Source organism: Erpetoichthys calabaricus, chromosome 8 (assembly GCF_900747795.2).
Source record: "Erpetoichthys calabaricus chromosome 8, fErpCal1.3, whole genome shotgun sequence".
Taxonomy (NCBI): Eukaryota; Metazoa; Chordata; class Cladistia; order Polypteriformes; family Polypteridae; genus Erpetoichthys; species Erpetoichthys calabaricus.
In genome coordinates, this window is record NC_041401.2 from 48331511 (window position 1) to 48355243 (window position 23733).

General features: G+C 37.5%; 1 protein-coding gene across 1 annotated transcript in view; it reads right to left on the reverse strand.

The window, feature by feature from the left end:
* The window catches only part of lrp1bb (low density lipoprotein receptor-related protein 1Bb), a 2167948-nt gene that overhangs the window by 1049612 nt on the left and 1094603 nt on the right, over positions 1–23733 (reverse strand). Inside the window, exon 6 of the mRNA XM_051931086.1 lies at positions 20390–20647. Within this exon, the coding sequence (XP_051787046.1) occupies positions 20390–20647 (258 nt within the window). The remainder of the gene's footprint in view (positions 1–20389; positions 20648–23733) is intronic.

Consider the following 23733-nt stretch of genomic DNA (forward strand, 5'->3'; position numbering starts at 1 on the left):
GACTGAACAACAATCTGAAGCAATTCTGCACCCAGACTTTAAAAGACTCATCTTCCATCAACTTAATATTCTGCTTAAGTATTTTTAATAAAACTCTTTTTAAAATACATTTCTTAACTTTTAAAGTTTTTTCTCAAATTCATTTCCTACTTTTGCTACCATTGGTTTTATGGTGTTTTCTCTCTATTATAAAAAAAAATCTTGGAAGGGAGACGAGACGTGATCTTCTCGGAAGACACTTAAAAGACGAAAAACGAAAGAGATTGGCCACGGAGCGTCTCGCTGGGACGTTAAACATGAGACTTGGTGCTAAGAGATTGTCCCAGGACCGTCTCATGGGGACATGGAACATGAGATTCTTGCAAGTCACGCACTACTTACAACCATTTTCGAATAAGACCACGGTCATCAAAACTCTCAGTCGTGTAAAGGCTTTTAGCAGACACAGATCCTGTGCTCTCAGCTCATAAAAAGTGTATAAGGACAATACGTTCTAGATGAAACGTCAATGACTAAGCGAAGAAGAAAGAGCAGCATGGAGAAAAGAGACCCAAAATGCAGATAATAGATTATGAAAGCAGTGGAATTTGAAAGGCTAAAAAAAAAAAAAAACGATGACATGATACACATGCAGAGAAAGCTAAAGAATATGAAAGCAGTAAAATTCGAAAGTATCAAATGAAAAGACAGCATTAGTGCAAACAAACGCAAAATTATTACTCGAAAAAAGGGAAAATAATCATCACGAACCAGGTGTAATTGAAAAAATAGAGAGAGGTCAGAAATATATGACAAAGAGTAGAAAACAAAGTAAAACGTCATAAAGAGGTTCAAAAACGAGGGGGCGAAACACATGCAGAATAGATTAGAGATAATGGAAACAGTGGAATTCAAAAGACACAAAAAAAATGTAGGCGTGATATACATGCAGAGCAAGTTACAGAATATAAAAGCAGAAAAATTCGAAAGATCGCATTAGTGCTAACAAAGATAAATTGTTACTCGGTGAAATAACAGAAAGGCGAATAGACATCGAATAAATGGACATAGGTGATATGTCAGAAGTATGGAAATATTGTAAGGCTTTGAAGTTTAAGTCAGAGACTTGTAGATTATTTAATTCGTGTTGCCATCAGGGAAAAGTAGTGTTTCTATACAATGAGGAGGCGCTTCCAAGAGAATTAAAAGTTTTGATGTTTGGGGAAAGTGAAATCCTCAAACAATCAGTCACTCATTTCCCAACCTGCTATATCCAAAAACAGGGTCACGGGAGTCTGCTGGAGCCAATCCCAGCCAGCACAGTGTGCAAGGCAGGAACAAACCCTGGGCAGGGCGCCAGCCCACCGCAGAATCCACAAACACTACAAGCAAAATATACAAGTCTACAATAATCTTTTTGCCTTCGCATCATTCAATGCTCAAAACGTAGATTTACACAATAATGGACCATACGCTATGAGAAAATGTGGTCCCGCAACAATTAAAGCAACGTCAAGTTTAATTTTGAAGAAAACACAATTCGGTCAGGTGTATATTAATGATCACGGAGAAGTGATGCAAATGTTAACAGGCGACAAGAAAGGTAATGTAGTATATATTCCGCAAATATCATTAGACACCAAAGGAGATCTTGATATGCCATTCGTATTAAAATGTTTACAGTTTCCCGTGAGAATAACTTTTGCTATGACACTTAATAAATCACAGGGACAAACATTAGAAAAAGTCGGATTATTTATTAGAGAAAAAGAAACGATATTCACTCAAGGGCAGTTATACGTTGCATTGTCACAATGTATCTCCAAGAACTGAATCAAAATTCAATACGATCTTGAAAAAAAGGTAATTCCAAATATTGTTTTTACTGAAGCTTTAAATTAAAAGTGCAACAAATAAAATTGAAACAATTCCAAATTTTAAAAAAAGCTTTTAAAATTGTATATCTGATTAACCAAACACGGGGGTTGGTGAGCAAAGTGAGCAGGGGGCGGAGCCTCCTAGTTATTTCTTTATAAAAGTATTAATTTTACACTCTTTGATTGGGTCAAGGTATATTTTTAAGAGCACCTGGTGCAGGTGGTTGCCATATTCCCACAGGGGTTAGCAGCTGAGAAGAGACGTCTTCAACACAAAGCGGTGCAGTGAGCGGGCACCTGCTTTGGTGATTGGCAGGGGTGCAGCTCAGGTCTGAAGAGAACCATTTGGTCTGCTTGTGCAGAGCTCATTCGTCTCTTTGCTTGATGCAGCTGTCCACGTGCAGGTAAGGCTGTACACATGGGGCACTATAAAGCAGAGACCTAACACTCATAAACAAGATAGTTAACTGTAACTATAGCGTAGGCAAACCAATAATGAAAACAGGAATCTCCATAATAATACATTCAGGGGATAGTGATAAGCGCACATGGTGTATGTGACTGCTATATTTCCAGAGGGAATTTTTGCAATGGTAGCAGCACAGTGAATGGGTACCTGCTTTGGTGATTGGCACAGGTGTAGCTTAACCATTTGGTCTGCTTTTGCTGAGCTAGTTAGTCTCTTGTATGTTCTCTATTCTCTATGTACAGATACGACTGAACACGTGGGGCAGTATTAAGGTCAAATTCCACAGTAATTCAGTCGTTAGCTATGAATGCCTGGTCCCACCATATAGGTCATATATTACATATGATCTAAGTGCTGGATTACCACTGCTTGGTGTGCATGATTCATGTTGTATCTTGCACCATGCCACAACATATGTATTTATGTAGAATGAGCTCTGTACAAGTGAATGCATTAACTGTGTGTGTGTATGTGCATTGAAGTGCATGTCAGTGTGGAAAAATTCATTTGCGTTAATTCAGCTTTGCTGTCAGCAGTAATCACACCACAATAATTCATTCTGGAAGAAGGAACAGTTTTTTCAAAATAACATGTCCACTATTTTGGCTCCACGTCCCCTGTCCCAAGTAATTCTTTAGAATTAGCAGGCACTGCAGTAATATGCAAGTCTATATTATAGGGGAGGGCGGCACGATGGCGCAACAGGTAGCGCTGCTACCTCGCAGTTAGGAGACCCGGGTTCACTTCCCGGGTCCTCCCTGCGTGGAGTTTGCATGTTCTCCCCGTGTCTGCGTGGGTTTCCTCCGGGTACTCCGGTTTCCTCCCACAGTCCAAAGACATGCAGGTTTGGTGCATTGGTGATTCTAAATTGTCCCTAGTGTGTGTGTGTGTGTGTGTGTATGTGTGTGCACACCCTGTGGTGGGCTGGCGCCCTGCCCGGGGTTTGTCTCCTGCCTTGAGCCCTGTGTTGGCTGGGATTGGCTCCAGCAGACCCCCGTGACCCTGTAGTTAGGATATAGCGGGTTGGATAATGGATGGATGGATGGATATTATAGGGGTTTTACAAGGGTAAATTGAATTCAGAGTTGTAAGGGAGCTGTCGCATATTCTAGCAGCACTGACCACAAAGCAAGAGTTATGGCATCTCCTGAAATACGAGATGTTGATTTTATTCAATTTGTTATGAATCTCTTACACAGATCTCCTGATCTTGTTTCAGTAACTATGAAATGAGAAAACACTCTGAGAAGTGCTTATTTTGACTTCCCTTGTTAGAGTCAAGTATTACTAGTGCCATGGCCCATTCCACCATGTATTAATATACATGTGAGGTATGGGATATTGAGGAGTGTGTATCGTTCTGGGGCACAGGTGAGTTACACATGACTGATCTTGCACAAGTTTTTTAATCTGGTTTTCTATGCGCTTTTGAACATTCCAAAAAGTACAATTACTTTAAGGGCAGCACGGTGGTACAGTGGTAGCGCTGCTGCCTTGCAGTACGGAGACCTGGGTTCGCTTCCCGGGTCCTCCCTGCATGGAGTTTACATGGTTTTCCTTCCACAGTCCAAAGACATGCAGGTTAGGTGCATTGGCGATCCTAAACTGTCCCTAGTGTGTGTGTGTGTGCCCTGCTGGCGCCCTGCCCGGGGTTTGTTCCTGCCTTGCGCCCTGTGTTGGCTGGGATTGACTCCAGCAGACCCCCATGACCCTGTGTTAGGATACAGCGGGTTGAACAATGACTGACTGACAGAGTAAATGTAACAAAGTTTGGTTTATACTTTTGCAACTGAAAAAAATGCACTCATAATATGATATAAATATAATAAGAATGGTTTTACATTAAAAGTTTTAATAACTTTTCAGAATTAGTATGTGAAAAATGTAAATGTAGAAGTTTGAAACATTCTGTATTAGTTATGATTTGCCAAAGGCTGTCTGTTAAAATACTATCAGCATGGCACTTTAATTATAACTTCTGGGTTTTGCTGAAAATGCTGTACTGAATCTCTCTGTGGTCACTTAAAAGAAAGGGTAAAAGCTAGTTGAATAGATTTAAAGTTTCAATAACAATGTTAACAATAATAATAAATAATAATAATAATAAGGTCTGCAGTTATTTATCCCCTCCCAGGCTTTGTGAGGTGCAGACCAGGCAAAGCAAGTATAGCAATCCAGCTCTGCTTGCAGCTAACAGAGCCCTGATATTTATTAATATATCAACAAGGACATCAACAAAATCATCATATTGGTTGTTTTACAGGTAAATAAATACAGCAATTTTCTGTCGGTGAACAGGTTGGAATCATAAAGAATGCTACTGGAAAAAATGGACTGGGATGGAGATGGATGGGAGGAGAACTAAGAGGTTACAGAGGCTTTTTCTATCACTTCGCAGAACTCAACAGAGGCAACAACAACAGAAATTGCATGAAATATTGGATCAAAAAACACGAATCATCATTCTACCATCCCATTTCTTCTTCTCAGACTGCTTTTCCTGGTCAGCCCAGACTTTACTGTCCTCAGCTACAGGTTCAAGCTCTACATGCGCAGCTGCCAGGCATTCCCAAACCAGCCAAAAGATATAATCTCTCCAGTGTGTCCTGCGTCTGCTTCACGGTCTCTGCTCAATAGGACATGGCCAGAGCAGTTCCAGGGGAGCCACACCAGTTCAACTGGAGGAACAGCGGCTCACTCTGAGGCTCTTCTGCATTGCTGTGCCTTTCACAGTAGGTCAGCGCAGTGGCCCATTGAAAAGAACGTAGTTCTGCAGCTTGTATTCGCAATCTCATTCCTTTGGTCATTACCAACAGCCCGTGACCATAGGTGAGGACCAGGACTTGATAGACTAATAAATTGAAAGTTTTGTCTGTAGACTCAGTGTCACTATACTATGAACTGCTACAGCACCTGCAGAACAGGTACCACCGCCCCAATCCACTTGTCCGCCTCATGTTCCCTTCTTTTATCATTTGAAAACAAGATCCAAAGATACCGGAACTCCTTCCCTAAGGGCAGTTGTCCTCTTTTCACCTCGAAGGAGCAATTCACTCTTTTCTATGAGAGAACTGTAAGCTCAACCTGGATTGTTCTACCATTACTAATAAATTAGTAAACAAAAAAATGTATATTACAGAGTAAAATCGCTCACAGAATCTAATATGGACATAATCCAAAGGATAGTTAAACAAATTATTATTAATTTTAAATTTAGAGAATTTAGCTCAACAAGATACTGTATAACAACACAAGTGCAGAAACAGAAGAGGAGAATCAACTGAAGTGGGAAATGTCAACATAGACTCTCCAGATCAAGAGGCATAAAAAGTAAATCAAGAAGAGCAGCTAAAGAAAATGAAGATATAAGTTAGCATTCATCATTGTTCAGTCATTTTCAAAGAAACACTAACTAAAGAAAGACCATGAAAAGCCAAAATTAAGAGTCAGTTGGCTGTGAGTCAAGAGCTCTCAGATTACACAGAATCCATCTAATCCATGGCACTAAAGAGAGACTTTAATTCACTCAGAGTATGAGACACTTCCTAAACTGCAACAGCACATATCCATGTGTGCGATATCAGCCAGGCTCTGTCCCAGCCCACCTACTCAGACATTCGACTGAACTATTATAATAGCGTTCTTAATTTCTTCACAGTATCCAAAATCAGAATCAATCCTTTCATGTGATGATATTGCATTCCCTGTTATTGAGCCTATATTGATACCAGTCTCTAACCATCCATTCATCCTTTTCAATCCCATAAAATCCAGTTTAGGGTTATGAGGAGTGGTAGCCAATTCATTCTGTCAGAAATGGTATCATGTCAAATTCAAATTTAAACACAAGCATCCAAACTCGGAAAACCAATTTCAATTTGCAAAACAGCTTAACTTGCACATTTTTCGATTTTTAATCATGCACAATTAAAAAGAAAACTAATTTATGGAGTATATTTAAAAGTTATAAACCTAAAACCTTAGTGAATTGTTTTTAAAGTTTTTAACAAGAACCGTATAGTAAATAGAAGATTAGGAAAAAAAAACAAAAAAAAACAGAATAAATTGGAAATGTATGCATTTTCGCACTCTACAATTAGTGCTAATTTGTTAAAAACCCATTAACTAAAGGTTATCTGAACTATAAATTCTTTGCATCTTTTTATATTATGTTACCTATTTTAGCATCGTAATGTTTACAAAAATATATACTGTATATTGTAGACTGTTGCTCACAAAACTACTTCTTTTAAAGAGAAGCTTCTGTGTCTCTTGGGACATTATTGTCAGCACATCCAATTTACTTTTAGAGATCTGTGGTTTATTGCCAGTAAATGGCTTAGTCTCACCAAATTTACACCATTCAATTCCTGTATTAGTTAGGTCACAGGATAGGATTTGTTTTTATTTTTGTCCATTTTTAGTGCATTTCACGCCACTGTTGTTTTGTTCCCTATTATAAGATACAAATTTAGTGAGGTGGTGCCAATTTGCTTTGTTTATTCTGAAATACTGTGCATATTTTCTCTGCTTTTTAACAAGTGTGTGTTTTACTTTATCCTTTTTGTGACATTACGTGCATAAACATCACAGTATCAAATGCCTAACTTTGGCAATAATTTTATGTTACAAAAGCAGCAGTTGTACAAATGTTTTTATTAGGGCTATCAAAGTTAAGGTGTTATTGGCTTGTGATTAATTTTCAAAAGAGTAAGGTATTATTTTTCCTTAATCACGTTAATCAAAACCCTTGCTACTAAGCCAATGGTTTTCAGTCTTTTGGCTGCAGCCTCAGCAGGGTTGACATTATTAAAAATATCAATTTCAGTTTAAAGGATTGTCTTTAAATTACCTGATATTTAAATAAATACACAGGTAACAGTTACATCAAAGTAGTCCTCCACCACATCCAGCTGTTAAGTGGTATGCAAGGGAACAAAAAAGCAGCTGCATTTAGGTTCTAATTGTTTATTGTTTTCTGAACCCGCCACAGTTAATGACCAAATGCAAATAACGAAGAAACCACCATTCAGTGAGGTCTAACAATTCTTGCACACATGAGACAATTGTGCAGCCTATTAAACATTAATATGAAAGGCTTAAAAAGTATGGCTAGATGATTAAAAATGCAGTTTAGGATCAAAGAAAGAATGTGCCAATCCTGGTAGCATTAGCTACAAGGCAAGGAAAACCCTGAATGGTTCTCCAGTCCATAACAGAATACACTCATCCAGTGGTGTAGCTGGAGATCGTGCCGCTTGGGGCGGGGCAGTGCTTCAATTTGCCGCCCTCCAACATATCTGAATATGTTAACCTATTTAAATAGAAAATTAAAATGACGTATAGAGAAAAATTAAGATAACTTTTGCATAGATTTATTCATATATACAGAAACATGAATAATTTTTCACATATAATTATAAGCATCAACTAGACAAGAATATAGTATAGACGCACTGATAAGGCGTGTTCTAATTATTAGTTTAATATAATTACGCTGCGAAAACCAGAACCAGTGTAGTGTACAAGTGATAGGTGGGGATGTTTTCTGCACAGAGCAAGACTGCATTTGGATTCATAACGAAATGAAATTATAAATTTTAAATTAGTTTTTTATCTTCCTAGAAATTATTATCGGTGCAATGTTTATGTTTATTTTTGTTATTGCCTCATAAATTTCAACTGCTGTGTCTGATGCTGTCACAGAAGGACAGCCTGAAAATTATTTTTGAAGCATTTGTGGATAAAAGTCAGAGAATTTTACTTTTTTCATTCATGAGTGATATTTTTCTGAACCCTGCTGCTTACACACGAATCGTACTGAGCCTTTTGGCCAATACAGTCATCCCTCACCTACTGCGGGGGTTATGTTCCAGAGCCCCCCGAGATAGGTGAAAATCTGCGAAGTAGAAACCATGTTTATATGGCTATTTTTATATTGTCACACTTGGGTCACAGATTTGCACAGAATCACAGGAGGTTGTAGAGAGACAGGAACTTTATTCAAACACTGCAAACAAACATTTGTCTCTTTTTCAAAAGTTTAAACATGCTCCATCTCTCACAATTAAAAGAATGCAAACATATCTTCCTCTTCAAAGGAGTGCGCGTCAGGAGCAGAGAATGTCAGAGAGAGAGAGAGAGAAAAGCAAACAATCAAAAATCAATAGGTGCTGTTTGGGCTTTTAAGTATGCAAAGCACCCTGCGGGAAGCATATCGCTTGACAAAGCAGCCACAAGTAAGCCCAGCAAGGAAGGGAGAAAAGTGAAGGTAGTCTTTCAGCATTTTTTAGACAAGCATCCGTATCCTCTAGGGGTGCAAACAGCCCCCCTGCTCACACCCCCTGCGTCAGGAGCAGAGAATGTCAGAGCAAGAGAGAGATGCTGTTTGGGCTTTTCAGTATGCGAAGCACCGTGCGGGAAGCATATCGCGCAACAAACCAGCCACAAGTAAGCCCAGCAATGTGAAGGTAGTCTTTCAGCGTTTTTTGAGAAGCGTCCGTATCCTCTAGGGGTGCAAACAGCCCCCTTGCTCACAATATATTTGAGGAGTTTTATTTAATACGTAATACGTGCTCTGATTGGGTAGCTTCTTAGCCATCTGCCAATAGCGTCCCTTGTATGAAATCAACTGGGTAAACCAACTGAGGAAGCATGAACCAGAAACTAAAAGACCCATTGTCCACTGAAACCCACGAACCAGCGAAAAATCCGCGATATATATTTAAATATGCTTACATATAAAATCTGCGATAGAGTGAAGCCGCGAAAGTCGAAGCGCGATATAGTGAAGGATTACTGTAATGCTGACCGCCCCCTCCTAGCTACGCCACTGCACTCCTCCCCATACGCGCATACACTCACACTCATTAACCTGAGCCAATTTAGGGTCATCAGTCGACTGGGAGAACATGCAAATGACACAGAAGCAGTTGCTGGCCTAAAATTACATTAGAGGCCAGACCTCTGGAGCTACAAGATGAAAAAAAATCTTATACTATTTTAATATTCTTATTTATCTTTCATCACACTTTACTTTCAGTTTCTGTTTTTTTTTCTGCAGTCCCCACAACCATGAATTGGATTAAGTGGGACTGACAATATCAGTCATATCCTGATCAGCATGGACCCTCATCTGGCATTACCTAGCAGTGCCCTCATATTTTGCCATATTATTTATCAGTCTATTCAGTAAACTTAAATCCCACTACATTTTATAAAAATAAATATACAAATTGATAGTAAAGAAAATTTTCAGAGTAATCAACTGGTTAAGATGTTTGATTATAAAATACAATGTTGCCAGTTCAAACTCAACATGTATGGAGAAGACAAATGGCTGATTAATGTTAACACGGTTGTTTAAACTAGACAACGAAAGTTTTACTTTCCGAACACTTTTGGGAGTACCTTGGCCTGCTGATCAGAAAAATCAACTTTAAATTCCTAACATATCATTTATTGCAACTGCCTATTTTGTGATTTCCTCTTTTGTTCATACATATACAGTGCAAAAACTACAACTGGAACGTTTGTGGTGGTCTAAAAGTAGTGGCACTGCTTCTAGAAGTGCAGATTGAATATTCCAAGTACTATTCTTTCATTTGCGAATTGGACAGCCATGCTAAAAAAGTGTCACTGTATTAAAAAGTTATGGCTGCTCCATAAGCAGAAGAAAGTGTGGCACATAAACCACTTGTCGACCCAACAAAGTGTTATTTTTCTCCTCTTCATATAAAACATGGACTAATGAAAAATTTTGTGAGACATGAACAAGGAAGTTCAAGGATTTTGATATTTGTGGCAGATGTTTCCACAAATATCTGACGCCAAGATTAAGGAAGGTGTTTTTTTCTACAATTCAGACATGTGATCAAAGTCAGGTGTTTCAAGACTCTGCTAGTGGGCCAGAGGAAATCACATGGTATACATTCAAGGATGGTGATGAGAATTTCCTCAGCAACTATAAAGCACAACAGCTCCAATTATGTCGAGTTAGTTGACAACACACTTCTAGCATACAAAACCAAGGGGTGTCAAATGCTGTTGAAGTTTCATTTTCCACATTGATACTTGGACTTCTTCCCTGCTAATTCTTAGTGCAGTCAGTGATGAACACAGATAAAGGTTTTACAAGGGCATTGTAACAATTGTAAAGTGTTATTAGGGCCAGTGGACTCCATCAATGATGGCCGACTACTGTTTGACGCTAAAAAGACAATTGTCAGATGCTGCGTACAAATGAAAACCAGAAGCAAAACATTTTTATCTCAATTGAGCTAATACAGTGTGCCATTATGGTTAAGCAATTTAACATGGTAAATTCAATAAATGTTAATTTCATGTTGCTCCAAATTCCTACGTGACAAGCTAATCTGAAATTTTATATGTGATCAGCTTGAAACTGTCCTTCATAATCAACAAAATGTTTTCAAGATGCAAAATTTGTTGTCAAATGTTTTTTTGTCAACTTGTTTTTAAAGAGCTTTAGATAAATGTCCTTCCAGACGCCTGGTGGTCTGACAAAGTCTGCAGAGACTGCATCATGTTCGGTTAACAGCTGCTAATCAGCTGAAATTCAAAAGGCTATCAGAACAGATGTTGACTAATAGTAAAGCAGCAGAAGGATCTTAAGTCAGCACAGCAACTGGTCTATTACGGTATGCAAGTGGGAAAAGCCCAGCTGGCTTTATGCTGAAACAGGCCCTGCAACTGCATCTTTCTTAAGTTTGTTGTTTTTAGCAATAAAGTCCATGTGAGCCAGCGAATTTTATTAAAAATAGGTAATGTCAACTTTTTCCTACTAAACTAACTTATTGTTCACACTGAGCAACCAACATTATATTAGGATTCATTAAAGTTTTCTTTAATTAGAGTATGTATATTTAAAATTTAATTCATTCATTCATAAATACTGCAGATCAACAGATACCTATGCCTGTATTGAGGGCTTCTTGAAGAAAGAAAGAAAGAAAGAAAGAAAGAAAGAAAGAAAGAAAGAAAGAAAGAAAGACAGACAGACAGACAGACAGACAGACAGACAGACAGACAGACAGTGTCACGCTTGGGTCACAGAATTGCACAGAAACACAGGACATTGTAGAGACAGGAACTTTATTCAGACATTTCAAACAGAAGTAAAACGAGAACAGGCAAACATCATAGGTGAGCACAATGGGAGCGGGACCCGCAACAGGAGCTGAGGATGTCTGGAGGAGAGAGAAATAAAGCAATCAGCTAGCAAGGACAGTTGTTGTTCAGGCTTTTAAGTAAGCGTAGCGTCGCACGAGAAACATATCACACGACAGAGCAGCTGCATGTAAGCCCAGCAAGTAAGGGAGCAATGTGAAGCATTCGTAGTGTCCGTGTCTTCTAGGGGTGCGTTCAGCCCCCTGCTCACGATAGATAGATAGATAGATAGATAGATAGATAGATAGATAGATAGATAGATAGATAGATAGATAGATAGATAGATAGATAGATAGATAGATAGATAGATAGATAGATAGATAGATAGATAGATAGATAGATAGATAGATAGATAGATAGATAGATAGATAGATAGATAGATAGATAGATAGATATGGTGCCAACAGCATGAATCCATGGTCCCAGACTATCATGTGTCAAATCTCTAGGCTGTTGGTGGTGGCATAATAGTGTGAGGACTGTTTATTTTGCACAAGGGGGCTCCGCCCCCTGCTCGCTTCGCTTGCCTACCGCTGGCGTTTTGAACCCATGCCCGCTGGGCAGCCACGTGTGAGGATGACGCACGTTTAATACGGAGTGTTCACCCGTGTCACTCTGGGGCCACCCATTGTTAAAATGGAGCTCTGTCCGTACTATTATGTGGTGCATTGTGGAGTACGGGTCCGCCTGCGCTGTGTGGTGTGGACGTTTAACTGTCGTTGTTTCTGCCTTTATATTCTGTATCTCGGTGTGCATGTGTTTCGTGCCTAGGTTTTTTTGAAGCTGTTGCATTTCAGTTTTCATCATCTGTAACTCGCTCTCCATGTGTTTGTCCCCGTTCTTTAATCCCTTTATAAAGTTTTACTTCATTTCCAGCAGCTCCATGTATGACTGTATGTGAATGTGTGCTTTTCTACTTTTATTTTTCTATTTTTATTTATTCACTTTCCAGACAGAAGAGCAGCTTCAGCGACAGACTGCTGTCACTGTCCTGCTCCACAGACAGATTGAGGAGATCGTTCCTCCCCCAAACTATGTGACTCTTCAATTCCACGCGGGGGGGTAAACGTTAACATTATTATACAAAGTTATTGTCTGTTTTTCACCTGCATTATTATCTTTCTTTAATTTAATCTTATTTATTGTATCAGTATGCTGCTGCTGGAGAATGTGAATTTCCTTCTGACCTCGCTTTATCCTGCTTGCGGCATGTCAGACGGTTCGTAGTCTTTCTCGTTTTACTCTGGGCAGGGGGGCTAGGGGCGCATTGCCTCATTTTTTATTTCTGTTAGTGGAGGGGGGCTTTCTCCTTTTTGTGTACGTCCCGTTTCGTGTGCTATGTCCGTAGTCTGTCCCGTTTCGTGTGCAATGGGCTTTGTGTGGCGCTTGCGTCTGACTCCTTTTTTTTTGTGTGCTAGGGGCGCGTTGCCTCATTTTTTATTTGTGCTAGTGGAGGGGGGCATTGTGTGTCGTGGGTCTGAATCCTCTTTTTTGTGTGTGTCCCGTTTCGTGTGCTATGGGGTTCGTGTGGCGCTGTGTTGTCGCTTGCGTCTGACTCCTTTGTTTTTGGTGCACTAGGGGCGCGTTGCCTCATTTCTTATTTCTGTTAGTGGAGGGGGGCTTTGTGTGTCGTGGGTCTGAAGCCTCTTTTTTGTGTGTGTCCCGTTTCGTGTGCTATGGGCTTCGTGTGGCGCTGTGTGCCAAGGGTTTGTGTGGCGCCTGCGTCTGACTCCTTTTTTTTGTGTGCTATGGGCCCGGTGCCTCATTTCTTATTTTCCGTTGCTTGGAGGGGGGCTTTGTGTGGCGCCTGCGCACTACGTCTTTTGCGTCCATGGCCCATGTCCCTGTGTCCATATCCGGTTTACCATTCTCGTTTAGTAATATGGATACTTTGGACTGTTAATACTATTAGATCATCGTTTGAAAGTCACTGCCCATTTTAGTATTGTCGCTGACCATGTGCATCCGTTCATGGCCACAATTTACCCATCTTCTAATGGCAGCATGATAATGCACAATGTCACAAAGCAAAAGTAGTCCCAAACTGATTTCAAGAACATGACAATGATTTCAGTGTTCTTCAATGGCCTTCCCGGTCAGTGGATCTGAATCCAATAGAACACCTGCAGGATGTAGTAGAACAGGAGATCCACAGAATAAATACATAGCTGAGAAATCTGCAGAAAATGCATAATGCAATAATGACAACATGGACCAGAATCTCAAAGGAATATTTCCAACATCTTGTGGAATCTATGCCATGAAAAACCGAGGTTGTTTTGAGAGCATAAGTAGGCTGTGAGAGTTTATTTATTTATTACTGATAAATATGATTTTTCACTATTTCATCATATATTGAACAACTTCTGTCCTCATTAACTGTTAGCTTTTGCTTTTACCATTCTTAGAAGATATTTTATTTAAAGCCTTTTGATCTGTGACCTAGACCTGCTTCAACTTTAGTATAAGGACAAGGTATTCATACAGTAAGAGAACCAATATAATCTAGTATAGTAGAATCGTGACTCCTAAAGTGGACATGAGAAATTAAACTAATCACACATTTTGTCAATTACAGAAATACATTTAGGAACTGTTACCACCATCAGGCATCTCTTTCCATGTACTGAGTGACTCCACTTATGTGTTAAAACCGGTATTCTTGCCTTCCTGAACTGGCTTTGTGAATATGACTTTCACAAGGCCCTACACCAGTATTAGTAGAGTGTTCCTAATAATTTGTCAAGAGTGTGCTATAAAATAATTATATACTTTCATTCTCTTATCTGCTTTGTCCATTTTAGATAACGTGGATGTCTGAACTTATATAGTGTTGTACTATGTATCTTAGTCAATAAATTATAGACTACATAATTTTTTTAATTTGATCCGGTTCAGGGTAGTCTGAGCCTAATTTACCAAATATGAAAGCAGCAGGTGCAAGCCAGGTAGAAGTATCTCAGTCCACCACAAATAATAAATTACATATGATACCCATTATGGATGTTATGAATGTTAAGACAAAATGTATTTTTAGCTTGTGATATGACATCTTTACTTTTTTTTCTGTGTAATTCTTGTATGTGCTTGAGAGGATTACTGTTGTTTGTAACAATATTCCTTGAGCTTTTTTTAAAAACTAAAATTCCTTCTTCTGACAAGTATCTATCTATCTATCTATCTATCTATCTATCTATCTATCTATCTATCTATCTATCTATCTATCTATCTATCTATCTATCTATCTATCTATCTATCTATCTATCTATCTATCTATCTATCTATCTATCTATCTATCTATCTATCTATCTATCTATCTATCTATCTATCTATGTAGTGTGTATGCTAATACAGAAATTGTAAGTTAAACAGTAATGGCAGCAGCTAACCCCAAACATATTCACCATGGATAGATAGTCAATATCCACCCTGGACAGATAATAAAAAATGCACATATTTTCGAAAACAAATCCTTAATTACAAAACCTGCTATAAAATCTGGAAAATTCAAGCTGCTCTTTTAGTAACCATAAGTACAGAATGTTACATCATTGTTGAAGTTCAAACCCACTCTACAAGTGGTTTATAAATCAAGCTCTACCATGATGTGATCTCATGTAAAACTTATTATTAAGGAAATTGACAGTAGCATTCGAGTCATTCTCTATGAGAAGCAAACAGGCACATTTACTTTTCCTGTCCAATTTGCCAATGATGATTTTACACAGCCCAATAACAAGCACCTCTTGACTAACAGAGCAGCCCACTAGATTCAGTTAGTGCAGATTCAATTTTGTTTTTATCCTGTTGTGTTGGTAAACAGAAAATTATACGTTTTCTTTTGTATTACTGTTTTCATTTTTGCTCTTATCTTTAACCAAAAACATATTTTCTCTTCTGTGGTGGGCTGGCACCCTGCCGGGGGTTTGTTTCCTGCCTTGCGCCCTGTGTTGGCTGGGATTGGCTCCAGCAGACCCCCATGACCCTGTAGTTAGGATATAGCGGGTTGGATAATGGATGGATGGATATTTTCTCTTAAATAAAACAGTGAACAATAAGAAGTAGAAGTCATTATAAGATATCTACATTGCTGAATGAGATTGTAAAAGGACAGTCAACCCAGGGAAGCAGAATTTTTAAGGTATAAGGTAAAATAAAATACAGAAAATGAAACCATTACTGTATGTAAAACCTCTTAAAGGTATTTGCTGTTAAACTCACTATATTGGACACAAATTTGTAGCTATACTTTACCTCTTATACTTTTGCCAGTTATTGTTCTTTTAAATAGCAATCATCTGTTTTTCACTAGACTACAAAACTAACCTTCTGAAATTCATGCAGTGTAAGATATATTAAGAATGGGCCAAAACATCAGTGCAATCTATTAAGACTACCAAAAGTAGAAAAGCATACTTCCAAATTTTTTTTGATGGTGTGTGCTTCCCTGGTTCCTCGGTATGATTTCAGATTTCTCATATGCAGAATTTTTACTTTACTTTCTTGGCCTTGTTTAAAGATTAAAATATACGTTTGGTTATCAAATATGGGCTTGGCTCGTGTTTACCATTTTCATCTTCTGGTCACTGATTTCCTCTGCGTTTGTTTCACCACAGACATAAAGATAACTATATAATAAAACTACCTTCAAATCAGAGCCAGATGGGTATGCTTGTGCTTCTGATGCAGTGAAACATCTTTTTGAATTTAGTTACCTATGCAAATTTCTATGGTGCCGGAGGGTTTTAACATGTTACATGCTGATTAACACATGCAAGTAAGAATTTCACTGTGACAATAATGATGATTCTATATATTTATAAAAAAGTGATCAGAGACATAAAACAAAAAGCCATCCAATCACGTTAAAACACTGAATCTACACTCCATCAGACAATTTCAGAAAATAACACACCTCACACATCAGTGCTGTTATCAGGGCTTCATTACCTACAAATGATCCTAAAGGTATTGAACTTATATTCACTCATGTTAGTCTGAGGAAATCTGACATAAGTTTAAACCAGTAAGTATCATATGGGTGACCTAGGATACAGTATCATGTTTATACTTGTAGTTAAATGCCATCACGTTTTCTACACACTGAATTTTCAGTTGATTTTGATAAAATGATAAAGGCACAACTATGAAGAAAAGTCAACAAAAATGGGACAGAATTTGACAGTCACTTCCATTCACTGTGGTGCATATCACAAAAAGGTAACTTTCTAAAATTGTGGTCCTGATACATTTTCCTTCTTTTTTAAACTGAGAAATTATTTCAAAACATGACTTCCAAAATTAGCATTCTTTATGTAAATTTAAAAAGAGTCAATATTGTGAAATAAGAATTTGAATTTATAAAGAATTGCTTAACTTCTAGTGTACTCCATCCCATTCCACCACTACCACACCAATTTAGGTTTATGTTCTAGTTATTTTAAAAACAGCATGAACAATTTAATATCAGCAAAATTTGATTATATGTTTGAATGTAGCAACATTAAAGAAAGGTTTAAACAAATATCATTTTCACATTAAGGTGTTTGTTGTATTCAGATCCCTAAACTTATTACATTTGAAGTTGAATGGATACATTTGTAATATTTGCCCACCATTCTACACTCAATAAAACAAAATCTGAAATTTCTCATTTATATAAGTATTTAGACCTTTAATTCAATATGGTATTGGCAGACATTTGGAAGCAATTATACTGTAGCTTAAAGTATTAAATTTAGTATTAAATAAAGTTTGAAGTCTTAAATATAGTATTAAATCTGCAACACAATAACAGTGAAAGGATCTGAATACTTTCTGAATCCATTCTATGTTCTCCCTTCACTACAGCTTATTTAAATTGATAGAAATATTCAATAAAAGTCATCCTTACTTTACTATAATTTAAACCATGCAAGATAAAAGATACCTTGCTTTTGTTTTGCTTTCACTAAAATAAAAGAAAATGCCCTTATGCTTTACTGGGAGAGACTAAAATAAAACATAATATAAATAAAAACAGTGACTAACAGATTCCTAATGTTTCCGACATATGTATTGATTTTCTCCTTGGCTTAACAGTAAAATCACTGGCATCTTGCCGAAAATGAAGTAAAAATATAATCCAAAATTATTACAGTACTCATTATGTATCCACTACAAGCCATGGCGTGTATTCCCTTTTGAAGTTTGATTAATGAGGACACATCATGTGGTGGATGAAATGGAGATCAAAGACTAATGTTTACTTGAAGAAGGATGAAGTATACACCTGAATAAATGAAACAAAAGAGTGCATCATAAGCATGTGCTATTTAAATCTTTCTCTTTACTGCTATAAGGCAGATAATGGGTTGCGTTATTAAATTTGGAGACAAAAAATTACATTTTCAAAAAAGGATATCTTTAAAAGGTAAACAGAACAGAATCTAATAGAAATAAATATACAGGTAACTTTATAATGGAAACATATGTTGTCTTAATATGTGCAAAAATGGGTTTGTGCATTTCAGCCTTGAAATAGCTCCCCATTCTCTGTGAAGTTCTTGATCGATCGTTCCTAAAAGCAACAACAGCAACATTTATTTATGTGGTACATTTTCATACATAAGTGTAGCTCAAAGTACTTTGCAAATAGCAAAGGAAAAATGAAATTAAATACTAGGTGAAATTGAATAATTTCTAGTCTGCAAGTTAAAATGGCTAAAATAGTAAAAGTCAAAAGTCTGACCTGATAACATATGCTGTGGCCTAAAGCTAAGAGAGGAGAGCAAAAACAAAATTAAAACTTCCTTTGCTTGAAAAATATAAAGATTTAAAATTAAGTAATTTGGAGATGCTAGTCTGTTTTTTTTTCTTGGGCCCCAATTCAATAACCAGACTTTTAAACATTAGAACATTAGAAAGATTTAGATGAGTACAAGTCATTCAGCCCAATGAAACTTGCCAGTTCTATTCCATTGAAATCTTCAAAACTCGACTTAATGTTACAAGTGTTTTGGAAGGACTCTAAAGTCCTACTGTCTACTACACTACTTGGTAGCTTATTTTGTTTCGAGCTGTGTCCCCATGTTCTTGATGAACTCATTTTAAAATAGCAGTCTCAGTCCACTGTTTTAATTCCCTTCATAATTGTAAACACTTCAATTATGTCACCTCTTAATCTTCTTTTGGTTAAACTGAAAAGGCTCAGCTCTTTTAACCTTTCTTTATAATTTTCCCCCTGTAGCCCAGGAATAAGCATAGTCGCTCTTCTCTGGACCTTTTCTAGTGCTGCTATGTTCTTTTTGTAGCCAGGCGGTCAAAACTGCACACAATACTCCAGGATGAGGCCTCATCAGTGCGTTATAAAGCTTAAGCATAACCTCCTTGGACTTGTACTCTACACATTGTCCAATATAACCTAACATTCTGTTAGATTTCTTAATGGCTTCAATTGTTGTTGTTGTTTAAGGACTAAGTATTGTCTTAGAAGACAATAATGCATTCTTTCTTTGTTAAGGGTTGTTGGGTAGTGGCAGTCTTATGATGTTGTTTGGGTTACGGTAATACTATCACAAGGGGCTGCACAGGCTGGAAGATTAATGTCTAAAGGAATTCCTGACCTCTGTCACATACTGTACATTGTTTCTAAAGGAAATCAATTATGACCGTACTTTCAGAGTGTGTGATGCAAAGTTAACACATTTGTCTTTAATGACCATTCTAAAGTGCTTATTTTTATACTAGCTTGACACGTCATTTTGCTTTACTAGAACAATACTTTACCAACCGCCTAGTTGTCAGTGTCTCTTGGTATGCTATACTGTACATACACACTACCAGTCAAAAGTTTGGACACACCCAGAAATGTTCATGTTTTTGATAGAGGGCAGCATCCTGGAGTTGTCTTTTCAATGTTGCAGATGACTCATGAGATTGGCAGTTTTAATTGAGGACCCACCTCTCCCCCATATTCGTTGGTCAAGAGTCCACTTTTCAGTTGAAAAAGTAATTCCCATGTGGTTTTAGTTTCCTTTTTATGACGTGTGCCGATTATTTTAGAAGTATATATTTAAAAAGCATGCATTTTGCACATTTTTAGTTAACGGCTAGAATATTGACATTTGGATTATGCAACACATGCAATGGGAGATTTCTTTTCTTTTTTTCAATTTTCATATTGTTTGCCATTGTACAGCACTGGTCACTACTGACTTCTATTATATCTTAATTTTTTTTCCTCCATTATGCAAATAAAATTTTTTCTCGGCCACCAGTACAAACTGCATGGAGTAAGTAACATATAATAAATTATTATTTTTGGATGGCACATTCCTTTAATGGTACCCAGATGTTATTGTGATGAGTTTAATCATTCAGTTTTCAGTTCTGGACCAAGATGAAGCCTGAGACTGGTAGTGTAAGAAAGAAGTAAATACTCAAAACGCTACCAGTCTTTTGCAGGAAATACTTACACACATAGTCACAGTCATTCATGCAATGTGAATTTAAAATTGTCAGCCAAACTATCTTGGATGTCTTTTAGATGTGAAATGACTATCTATATAAAAATTCATATGGACATGGGAAGTATATACAGTACATGATATACAGATTTACAGACTAGCCCAGAATTTAAATGCAGTCTTCTAAAAATTTAAGATAGCATCCCTTACCACTAATGATACCTTTAAAATAAATAAAAATAAATTAAATTCTCAAATAGTTTCAGCTGTGGATAAAAAGCTCACTTGGGTATAACAAATTAACTCCTTCCCACAGTTTTCTGAAGGAATGTTACATAGCGATTATTTTAAAGGCACTGACAGATCTTACCACATCACACAAAGGACATGTTGTGGAACCACATGTTTAAATAATTAAACAAACTTACTCTGAAAGCTCTGCGGTGTTCTGATCACCTTTTTCTCCGTAAATGCTTTAAGTTTTGTTATCTTGGCGCATTGAAGTTGATTTGAAGATTCACTTTCAGTAACCCAACAAACAGCTTCTTCTTCATAAAGAAAGTCAAAGGTGAGATTTCCATTGATATCAAAGGGCTGGAGAGAACTCAGTCTCGTACCGTTGAGGTAAGTTGCTAAAATACCTTCTGAACTTCCTAAAAGTAGGACTGGAGGCCTGTCTGTTGAATCTGAAATGAAAATAAAAAGCATAACAAATTATATTTAAAAAATATGACAGCTTTAGGATAGAAGTATTGAGGTCCTTAATAATCAAAGAATGTTTATTAAATGAACACTTCATCTTCAAGACCAGTTATTGGGCTACTAACTGTGCTACTCATCTAAGACAGTTTGAAATCTAAGTAATCAATGCAGACCTCAGCATCAATGTTAGCAGTGCACCATCAATTAGAACGTATTTTGTAATAACACATATAGTAATAAAATGTGTTGTATTTGTCATTCCAACAAATGGTGTATCACAAACATTAGTAGTAATAAAATGAATTAGTACAAATGTTTGTGAAGTGCCATTAGTGAAATGAAAAATGTGATTCTCTCTCTCTGTTAAATGCCATTTGGCATGGGACTCAAAAAAGCAGTATTAATATTTGTGATTCACCATCTATTGGAATGACAAATGCAATGCATTTAATTTCTGCAAATGTTTGTGATGCACCATTTTGTGGAATGACAGAGACAACCTGATGGACACTTCATTTTATTAAGGTGGATTCTTCGATTCTGAGAGAACATTCAATTTAGCTTTCAATTCAGTTAATTTTTGTATAGCACTCTCACTAAGGGTAGGCTTAAACTGCTATAAAAAGTTCACTGGTAAATGCAATTACAAACTTTACTAATTACATGAGTACTCATGAAAATGCAGGTTTGTTTAAAGAGAGAGGGCAATACAGTAGTCTGAAAATGATTAACATAAATGGAACCTAACAACGTCTGTCTTTTAATTAATTGTTGAACTTTGGCCAGTTGAAAATGTGTATTTCAGATATATTAAACAGATATATAAAATATGACATGCAATACATACACTGTAAGACATTTTTTACACTTTCATTACTTATTGCAATTTAAAATCCTAATATCACACACACATTTTGTCAGCCACACAAGACCACCTAAATCAGTGTTTCTCCACCTTTACAGACTCATGTTCCAGTTTTACCTTTTCAAATTTAGGACAACCCACATGTGGGGCGAGGGTCCCTCTTGATGAAATGAGCACAAACATAAGAGCTGGGAGGGGGGCACTATACCCTTTGGTAAAACAAGTGCAAATAAACATGAGTACAACTCTTTACTTCTCTCCCTCTGCAGTTACAAATAGGGATAAATATTGTGTGCAGTGCTGTTGAACACCTAGGTGACCCAACAGGACCCACTCATGCACCTGTGATCCAAATGTGGATCACAGCTTAGTACTTGAGAAAAACTGACTTAGATGAATCAACCACTGCATACTTCTGATCAGTTTCTTTGACAACATTTTGTTCAAACTGAAAAATGACTCTGTATATATTTTAAGATAACATCTACATTAGAGAAGTCACGTCAATAATTTTAAAAGAAAAGTGACTGTGACAAGGAGAAATTACACTTGAAGGAAATAAAAAAAAACATTTTCCTCCTTCATAGATAATGCACTATTCATCCATCCATCCATTATCTAACCTGCTATATCCTAACTACAGGGTCACGGGGGTCTGCTGGAGCCAATCCCAGCCAACACAGGGCTCAAGGCAGGAGACAAATCCTGGGCAGGGTGCCAGCCCATCACAGTCTATTCATACTAATCAAACAAAATACATTTGAACACAGTTGCCTATACAAAGTTAAGAATGGTAAATACATTTAACTTTCTAAATACACAGAACTGGTGGAAAAAAAACAAACATTCTTAAATTTACTGTTTTGTTATTTATTTTAATGTGTGTTAAATGCTTTTCCCACCTTGTGATGTCCTGCTATACAAAGAGGTAGAAGTACACACAACACAACACAAAGTGTGAGCTATTTAGCAGACCACCAGTGTGGAGGAGTACTGAGTAAAGAGGGGCACAGTAAAGCACGCTTCACCATGCACATCCAAATAAAACTGTAGATCAGGGTGATCCACTCATAAAACAGGCATGGTGGTGAAAAAGTAAATATGATTCATGTAAACAACTTTCTCATCCAACAAGTAGTACTAGGGTGTTGTACTATGTTAGCCATTATGAATGTAGTGAGAAGTCAAGCAAAAATGACACCTTTTATTGACTAACTAAAAAGATTACAATATGCAAGCTTTCAAGGCCTTGGCTGAGGAAGGGGCCTGAGTTGCCGCGAAAGTTTGCATATTGTAAATCTTTTTAGTTAGCCAAAAAAAGGTGTCATCCAACAAGGAAATCCTCAAACAGGCAAGAGGTTATTCACAAAATAGCAAACTATACTAAATCCTAATTCAAAACGGTAAAAATTAAAAATAAGTGAAATAACATGTAGTATCTCAAACAAATGGGCAGTCAAAGAAGGTACTAAAAACACTTGACAATACTTTAAAAAATCCAAATTGGAAACCAAAAGTCAAAAAACCCTAAACTCTAGGAAAAGAGTGCACAAACTGTTAAACAAGGGGAGTTCAAAAGCATATACAGTGATCCCTCGCTATATCGCGCTTCGCCTTTCGCGGCTTCACTCTATTGCGGATTTTATATGTAAGCATATTTAAATATATATCGCGAATTTTTTGCTGGTTCGCGGATTTCTGAGGACAATGGGTCTTTTAATTTCTGGTACATGCTTCCTCAGTTGGTTTGCCCAGTTGATTTCATACAAGGGATGCTATTGGCAGATGGCTGAGAAGCTACCCAACTTACTTTTCTCTCTCTCTCTTGCGCTGACTTTCTCTGATCCTGACGTAGGGGGTGTGAGCAGGGGGGCTGTTCGCACACCTAGACGATACGGTCGTCTAAAAATGCTCACGTTGCTACCTTCTGTGTGCAGCTGCTTCGTGAAGCGACATGCTGCATACTTAAAAGCTCAAAGGGCACGTATTGATTTTTGACTGTTTTGTTTTTCTCTGTCTCTCTCTCTCTCTCTCTCTCTCCCTGCTCCTGACGGAGGGGGTGTGAGCTGCCACCTTCAACAGCTTTGTACCGGCGGTGCTTGCATACTTAAAAGCCAAACAGCCCTATTGATTTGTTTGCTTTCCTCTCTGTTTCTGACAGTCTGTGCTCCTGACGCGCACTCCTTTGAAGAGGAAGATATGTTT